At 47.7% G+C, this 8989-nt stretch overlaps 1 protein-coding gene across 2 annotated transcripts; it reads right to left on the reverse strand.

Annotated features, from left to right (window-relative positions):
• Nucleotides 1-484: 484 nt before the first annotated feature.
• ddx6 (DEAD (Asp-Glu-Ala-Asp) box helicase 6) lies at nucleotides 485-8938 on the reverse strand. Of its 2 annotated transcripts, none has more exons than XM_023807116.2 (14): nucleotides 8781-8938; nucleotides 7091-7686; nucleotides 6595-6658; nucleotides 6233-6337; nucleotides 6008-6137; nucleotides 5679-5825; nucleotides 5507-5601; nucleotides 5285-5407; nucleotides 4770-4898; nucleotides 4567-4683; nucleotides 4421-4484; nucleotides 2967-3068; nucleotides 2649-2830; nucleotides 485-2455 (listed from the first exon to the last, which is right to left on the reverse strand). In XM_023807116.2, the coding sequence occupies exons 2-13, from the start codon at nucleotides 7291-7293 to the stop codon at nucleotides 2655-2657; spliced, it is 1455 nt and encodes a 484-aa protein (XP_023662884.1). In that variant the 5' UTR covers nucleotides 7294-7686; nucleotides 8781-8938; the 3' UTR covers nucleotides 485-2455; nucleotides 2649-2654. The 2 variants fall into 2 exon arrangements, with proteins under 2 accessions (XP_023662884.1, XP_072557457.1); XM_072701356.1 differs by having other exon boundaries at nucleotides 8722-8921.
• Nucleotides 8939-8989: the final 51 nt, after the last annotated feature.

The following is an 8989-nucleotide window of genomic DNA, read 5'->3' on the forward strand; positions in this document are numbered from 1 at the left end:
TCCAATAGGAGTGTTTACATGTACCTGGACCAAGAGACAAGGAGGAACAGGGTCAGGTTTGTCCACCGAGGGGCACCGTTGCATTTCCCCCCATGGCAATACCCCCCCCTCCCCTCATTTTAGTCTCACTGAATGATATCCAACACACCAGCCCCAGGGGTTAGAAGATGCATGGAGGAAATCTCCCAGCATGCCTCAGTGAACAAACCAGACAGAAGGAGCATCTCACATGTACATCAACATGGGGACTCCCTGCAAAGCCAAAAGCAGCCATTTAGGCACTACAGAAGTGGGTAAACAGACACTGGCGCAGGGAGCAGTTACATAATTTCCAGAACGACCCCCCCCCCACCCCACCCCATTTGAAATCCATTCCAAGCTTAATGGCAGCAGAGATATCAAGGGCCATGAAAACCACACCGTGTTCACACCAATTACTACCATTATCCTACAGCAACATGTGCAGAAGATGCCCCGCCCTCCTTAAGAGATCAGGCAAACCCCTGGCACCTCTGCTGCTCTGGTAAAGGGAAAAGTCACCATTTTGGTCATTTCCCCACCGCCCAAAACCCCCAACCCCCCCCCCACCCACACTTCTGTCCCCAAGCGGCTGGTTCAAGTGTGAGGACAGCAGTGCAGTGTATAGTCATCCGACGCCCCCCCACCCCACCCCACCCCCCCAGGCTGCGCTGAAATGCAGCACGAACGCAGTCAGCTCTCTCCTGACCTGTGCAGAGTCTTCTGTAAACAGGTTTCTAAAGCCGGCTGGCTTACGATGCACTAGAATCACACAACCCTGCTAACATATAGGATCAGACAATCAGCCCCCTCCCTGCCGAGATGTTCACTTATAGATGGGAGGGGGGGGAAGAACAAAATAATAATAAACAGCTCAGACAAAGAGCTGCTGCCCACAGCAGTGCGTACAGACCACTGCCCACCAGGCTGCGCCTCAGCAGATCGCTACGTACGCTAATGTCAAAACCAGCTCCTATCCTCACTCCTTATCTGACAAGTGCCTCGTAAGTCAGTGTTACAAGCAAAGGCTGGGGAGGGAAAAAAAAAATAAAAAAAAGTCCACATCGTCTCACATATACAATTAGGCGTACAGGCAGGTCACCAGCAGAGAATAGGAACTGGTCAAAACGCAAGGAGGGAGGGGTACACAACATGTGATTTGCAGAGGTGCTCGGTGAAAGCATCCTTCATCACCAGTCAAAACACTGGATCCCCTACATTCAGCACCAGGAACTGAGTGTCATGTTTTAGTGGTTAAACATCTAATCAATTCCTTTTAACCAGTAATAAATACTCTGTCAGAAGTGACAGTAAAATTTAGCCCCAGTAATACAGTTGAGCCCAAAAAGGCTGATCTGGTTGAAACCTGCGTTGACAAGGTCCTAAACCTCAGGTGCCTTCTGTCTGTGCGATAGCCAGCCTTTTCAACTTGTCTAAAACAATCCTAAAATTAAATGAAGTATTTACAAAAGTTACATCGTGCCAAATGTGTTTCCACAGCACATCTTGGAGAAGGGTGACCAAAACAAAGCATGACTGATGAGAAGGGGGGGGGGGGGAAGCCCCCACCCCCCACCCCACCCTACCCCACATCAGAAGAAATTGTTGTTGCCAGGGGAGATGGCTGCTCAGAATCAGGGTGCAGTCCTAACATCTCAACACTGAAGAGCAGGGAGGGTACAGTTTGGGTCGTTATCAGCAAAACGTTCCTTGACCAAAAAGTGAGACCCAGACCCCTCCTTCCCCCATAGCTGGGACCAGAGAACACAAATCACACTTCCCCAGAACGAAGATCCCATGTGTCATGTGACAGTCTTGAGCAGCAAATGCAGCGCAGATCTATTCCCATCTCGACATCTCCAAATCCTCACTCGCCGTCAGAGGGTGGAGTCTCATTTCATGTGTTCGGACGGGCAGGTTTCCCCCCCCCTCAAAACAAAATATGGACCTCATGAAATCAGGGACGGGACACTGAACGATGAAGTCTGAGAATAAGGAGGTTATTACTCTGAAAAAGTTCAGCTGCTTAAGGCACTTGATAAATTGCTAAAAACCTTAAAACCAAAAACAGCAAGGGGAGGAGGCAGAAATCAAGGGAAAAAAAAAAATAAAAAAAAAATGGTGACAAGTGCTGGCTGAGGGTAGATAGCCATACTGCAGGGAAGAGGCTGGGTGTTGGGTGTCTGCTTTGAGAAGAGCCTCTCTTGGTCCCCTCTGCTCTTTAGGAAGCGGTAGTGCACTTAAAACGTCCTCCTGTCGGTGGAAAAGGCGGCCAATTCGTCCCAACGTCTGTTTGCAACTCACATTCCTTTTCATTTGCTGGCACAAAAGAAATAAATTAAAAAAAAAGAAGGTTTGGAAGATGGAAGGTTTATGCATTTCAAAATATATAAATCCTCCCAAAAAGATATGGGGTGGGGGGAGGAGGGGGGGGAACCTGTGGGGAGAGGAGAGAAAGATCCAGTTAAGGCTGACACACTCCGGCATAAAGTCTAGAACCGCAAGTGGCTACCAATGGCATGAATTCCATGAAAAAACATGAATCAGTCTTCAGCGGCAGTTTGAGCCGGACCCCAAAGGGCTCGTCACATTCAGCTGAGCGACGGAAAACGAGACCTTCAGGGGCTCACCTGTCCTCAGAGTTTCAGCTCCTCCCCGCTCTCGCTGTGATATTCTGCCACATACAGGCTCTTGTCAATGCTGCCTGGAATGGGCTTGATCTCCGTCCCCAACTGCTCCTCGATGCCCTTCAGGTTGAAGCGGTCGTCGTACGTGATCAGGTTGATGGCCAGGCCCAGATGTCCAAAACGTCCTGTTAGGGAATGGAAGCCGGAGTGAGTTTCACACGCAGCAGATGGACCCTGTGCCTTTCTGTAGATAGATGACACTGCTGTAGCATAGGGCATCCCCCTCTGGGGGAGCCAGGTCCCAGGAAGAACATCACGTACCAGACCGGCCAATGCGATGCAGGTACGTTTCTCCCAGCTTGGGAAAATCGAAGTTGATCACCACATTCACAGCTTGAATGTCAATTCCTCTGGTGAAGAGGTCTAAAAATGACAGAAGGCAGATAAGACCAGGGGTGGCAAACAATTTTGAAGCAATCCACAAAAATAAAAACCCCCACACACGCCAATAAAGGTAACTAGCAGCATGTGTCAGCTGTAAGTAGTCTGAAGATCAGCCCTTTGATACGAGTTGAAGGCAATGTGAGGCAGTTGACTGAACTCCAAATAGCCTGTATATGAAATACAGGTGCAGCAGACAAGTTACAGATTTAATGTGTCAAGGGGAACAGTCTCAAACTGACAGCATGTGAGGAACACAAACGGCAAAGGAACAGTGATGACAGACCAAGACACGAACAGCAGTCACTAAACACCATAAGAATAGTGTCAAATCAGCAAACCAGTGACCCACGCAAGAGCAACATGCTGAGAGCTTCCTAAGGCCGGAATTTACGGCAGACCTGCCACTGGGACTCGTACCCAAGGCCGATGCACAAAGCATTGCTTGGTGTCAGCATTCATAAAACCTGCACCTTAACTTTGCGAGGTCTGATTAGTCATTTGTAACCTTTTTGTTACATCAACGTGTTTGTCTGAAGACAAAGGATTCCTTCAACCTACAGTGTTGGCCTGGGCAGTCATCTTGTGGGAGTCGTTAGATCCAATGACAAGCACACCCTACAGAGCAAACACTTCCCACATGCGGTACCCAAATTCTAAGAGGGCTTTTCGACTGCACCAGGTACCATACTTTTGGTACTTCAGTAAAAGTCTAGTATCTCTTTGTTAGCTTTCCACTGGCGTATAAACTGCTACCGCCACTGAATATCACAATGCAAGGTGGGGTATTTTGCAATAAACCACCACTACATTACAGGGGTGGGCGATGCGCGATACTGGTACCATCATTTTATTTTATGCGGATGCAGTTCTACATCACATGGACCGCTAGGTAGAGATCAGGCTTTTTCATACCCACATATTACACAAACATTATAGCATGGGAGGGGGGGTGCTTACAGTTGAAGTACCAAAGTACCTTAAACCTACCCCAGCTGGAGTGGTACTTTGGGTAATGGATTTTTTTTTGTACTTGTACTCGACCGGAAATTAATGGCAAAGGGACCATACAGAAAGTGTCAAAAGTCAGTGGAAAAGTGCCCTTAGATAACAGAACCACACACACACACACACACACACACACACACAGAATTATTTCACCCCAACATTCATGAAGCCAAAACACTTTCCTTTACCTACCCAATCACACAACTGAACCTCACTTTGCTTCACAACAACCCTAATGCTTTCCAAGGTCAGAGCACATCCCACGATGGAGCTACAGCCCAGGCACTATGCTTCCCGCCAAAGCCACGCATTCGCGCATCACCTACCAGTGCAGACGAGATTCCGACAGAGGCCGTTTCTGAAGTCATGGAACACGCGGTTACGGTGCTCCTAAAAGACAAAACATCACACATTGAGAGACGTGAGCGGGCAGAACGGCTGCCTGCCTACTGGAGCAGCGCTCGGGCCACACCTGTCTCATCTTGGCGTGAATATAGAAGCAGGAGTAGCCCAGCTGGGAGATCTTCTTGGCCAGCAACTCAACACGTTGGGATGAGTTGCAGAAGATTATAGACTGATTAATCTGGAGCTGGAGAGGATACAGAGGAGGAAAAAAATAAATAAGCCAGGCACCATGACAGTACGCAACCGCACGGGGGTCTTACAAGTGCTCACCCGGGAGAAGAGCGTGTTAAGGCAGTGGACTTTCTGTCTCTCAGTCACATAGGCGTAATACTGGGTCACTCCCTTCAGAGTCAGCTCCTCCATCAGGTTAATCTCATACGGCTTCTGCAGATGGGAGCCCTGCAGGGGAGGGAGTAGAACATCATCCAAGGACATCAGAGTGCCAGCACTGCGGCTGGGGGCTTTGCGGGAGCCCCAAAGAGCACGGAAACAGGCCTCTTTCACCTCAAATTAGTGTGGCGTGTCATGCCTGCAATTTTTTTATTTTATTTTTTTTTTTTTAATTACAGGACAGTTCAATTACCCTTCCAGTAAGAAAGGACCTCCCTGTAGGCAAACACCAATCGACATCACAGCTGCACAAGGTAAACAGCATCGTCTTAACTAAACCATTATTGCTAGCAGACTGCCAACTGACGTTTTTGACATGAGTGAGGTCGCGAGTAATCAACTACTAGCCAAGTAACAAGACGAATGAAGGAGCCAAGAGCTGCCAGAGAACTTACCATGAATTTCTGCACGCTAAGTGGAAACGTGGCTGAATACAGCAAGATCTGCCTCTGTTTCGACAAGAAACTCAGAATCTCCTCCATCATCTGCACAAAGTCCTGGGACAGGAGCTTGTCCGCCTGTTCAGCAATACGGGAAATTTAGCGGGGGATAAGTGTACTCGTCAGCACAGCATCTTTATCACGAGCCGAAGCGCACACACAACCAAGAGGACTCACCTCATCCAGCACAATCATCTGCACCTGATCCACTTTGGCCACTCCCTTTTTGATGAGATCCAGAATCCTTCCGGGGGTAGCAATGACAACATGCACTGCGTGCAGAGACACACATTCAGTTCTCTCTTCCTGTGCCAATCTACTCCGATGCACAACTCCAGCACCAACTCACCCGTCTCGTCGAGCCTCATGATGTCATCGCGAAGGTTGGTGCCCCCTGTGGTGGCCATGACTTTTACCCCACCCATGTGTTTGCTGACCTGGATGCAGATCTGGCTCACCTGCAGAGCCAGTTCTCTGGTGGGCACAATGACCAGGGCTGCAGGCAAGAGACACAAGAACATTTGCCTCACACAAAAACCACCGATCACACCAGCTCCAGACCCCACCACAAAGGCACATACTACTGAGCAACTGGTTTATAAGAGCTGTGTTACGATAAGCTAGTCAGCCACCATAAATACACAGCTGAAGCCCCAAGGCAGGAGCATTCCGCCATACCCTGTATGCAGTCCTTCTTCAGGTCAATGCGTTCAAGTAAGGGAATGAGGTAGGCGCCACTTTTGCCAGTGCCGTTCTTGGCTCTGGCCAGGATGTCCCTCCCAGACAACGCAATGGGAATGCTTTCCTCCTGGAAAATGATACAGATGCACAAACATTGACACAAGTGTCCACAGGCCCAGATATGCAACGACCTCGTTCCCAGAGCAAATTCCGGTCACGTACCTGGATGGGTGAGGGTTTCTCCCAACCCATCTCAAAGATCCCCATCAGGAGCTCCCTCTTCAGGCAATAATCTTCAAACTCATTGCCTTTTGTGGCCGTCACATCCTGCAAGGTCCCAAAGCAAAAATTGACTCACGAATTACTCTAAGAACAGCAGCAAAGCAATAACAATGAGACAGCACAGATATAACACATGACAAACTAATGCAGGCAAAGAGGAATATCAGTATGTTTGTGATCTGCTGCAGTTGAAACATTACAGGCACCCACATAGAACAGGACACACAACCAAACTGACGGCATTACTGAGTAGCAGTGTCAAGTTCATTTGTTCTTCATTCATGTCAATCTGTGCTTCTTACCGAAGTTTTCATTCTCATATCTTTAGGAGGAAGTTTTAGATTCTTCTTCCAGTCATCTCCAGGCCTGTCAAAGGGAGAATTACTTCATTTAGTCATCAGAAACCATGTTCATTTTACAAGAGGAATGGGACAAAAGGAGCCAATTAGCCAGTTACTTTGCATAGAAAAAGACTTTACTGATATCTGAAGAATAATTATACAGAACAATGTTTATTTCAAAGAACTTTAAGGATAACCAAGAGCAGTCAGTAATAATAAAAAAAAGCATCCCAACAAAATCTGTCCCCCCTCCCCAAGTCACTAAGGGGAGAGGGGAAGTATAAAAAGAAACATTTCAAAAGTCAATTTTGTACAACTCCAGACAACGTTGGTTGTTGAGGATATGAACGGAAGTAGCAGCAGGACGGAACAACATGAGCCCATGGCTCTGGCTACAGATCTGCAACTGACCGGAGCATTTACACTTGGACTTCACGGCTCTATAGGAGGGACTTACTTGATGACTGTGTTGGCTGTGGGCATGGGCTGGGAGCTGCCGTTGTTGATTGTGCTGGATGACTTTACCTGACTGGTCGGCTGCAGCTGGGCCCCACCCCCGCCACCACTGGGGCCCCCTGCTGGCTTCACTGATCCTCGTAGCTGACCATTCTGACTGGACAATCCCAGGATCACTGGGTTCTCTGTTCTAGCGGTGCTCATGGCTACTCAGTTCAACAAATATTTCAAATCAATCCAAGTCTTAATATAGAGAATCGTCTCTTCTCAAATGTTTGAGAGAATCCGAAAAATCCCGGACTCAGTCTCTGGTTAATAGAAAGAGCTTCTTCCTTGAGTCAGTCTTTTTCATCAATATTTTAATCCTTCGTTTAATGTTTTTATGTCTTGCTCAGTAAATGAGTCAATATTGCAAAGCATGAGACACTGGCACAGTGCTGCCACACCCCACCTCTGTGGTTCGGGTCCCCTAAGACAATCCAGTGGTCAACAAGCCAGTGTCAGTCATTTTATTACTGTGATTTTCTTCTCTTTTTTTAAATCCACTCTTGCTCCAATTTATCTTCAATATGTTTACTTCATTTCCTCAGGTGCTTCCTGTGGCACAAATAAGAGGCGTATAAGAAACGGTTCAGTTTAAGAGTGTTTGAGAGATTAAACAGGCATCAGCGTGGATGCAGAACGTGGACAGACGTTCAGGAGCTAGTGGCAGGAGGCCCAGAGTAAGGCTGTGTACAGCAGTAGTACACGTTATAGTAGCAAGTAACCAATAATCAGCCCCAAAGCGAACCTCCTACACTTGAGTAGATCAACAGCAACACGCAACAGTTTAACTCGGGCAAAGTGAAAGTCTCTACCGTCCGAGCCGGTTATGTGGCATTTCAACCAGCCCAGCTGGGGAAGAAAGCGGGCGGCTGGCCAAAGGCCCGGACAAATCCAACCTTCGTAAGAACACTTCACATCTAATTGGTTAACAATAGGACTGGATCAAACATTTCACAGCTGGCTCTACTAAGCCGGACCTTACTAACAAGGCACGGGGGCTGATAACCGCGACTAGTTAATCGACTGCGGCCCAAACCCCACTCAGTAGCTCCTAACTTCTAACTAGTTCCCTAGACGGTCACTAACCAGGGGTAAAGTTAGTTATGGCGTCAAACCGTGATAAAACAGCCAGGTGGAGAGCCTCTGGGCCGGACACGTATGCTAACGATTACCAGTCGGCCAGTAGGTTAACTTGCACTGCTGAACCGAAACCGAATATCCCGAAGGCCGTCACCTCGACAACTAACCAAAACCATAACCGGTTAACCCCAGACGGACTGGACTTTTAGTGACGTTAGCGACGAAACGTCCACACATTCGACTGCAAGCTAAGCTGCTAACTAGCACCCTGTGGCTAACAGGCTAGCTGAACAGGGCAAAAGCGTAGATATTTGAAATAATTAAATGGCGTTAAATATACCAAAATATATCATTTGCAATAACCGCCCAGGCTACGTCGAAAGTAACTTAATTTCTTAACGGGTTAAATGTGACAAAAAGTCTTAGTCGTTAAAAACGTCACAAGCATAAACAAAAAATAATAATCATAAACCAACAAATTATCGAAGGAGGCTTTGAAATACTAGCCTGTTAACGGAAAAGGACAAAGCAGAAGTTCGCAAGCAGTGAAGCCGAGGCGTATTTACCGCGGATGGCGGAGATTACCGCTACGCTTTTGGCTGTATGTCTTATTTGGTCTGCTGTAGCTCGTCAGCTTTACTCTCTTTAAGCAGAAGCTCTAAGATGGCTTCCCTTCTTCTTAAACCCTGCCCATCTCGTCAGCTGACGGAGACCGACAATTAACGGAGTCGGTCGGACACACTCGTAAACGTTCGAGTATATGCGGAACTGTTCG

This window comes from Paramormyrops kingsleyae, chromosome 17 (genome assembly GCF_048594095.1).
Source record: "Paramormyrops kingsleyae isolate MSU_618 chromosome 17, PKINGS_0.4, whole genome shotgun sequence".
Lineage (NCBI taxonomy): Eukaryota > Metazoa > Chordata > Actinopteri > Osteoglossiformes > Mormyridae > Paramormyrops > Paramormyrops kingsleyae.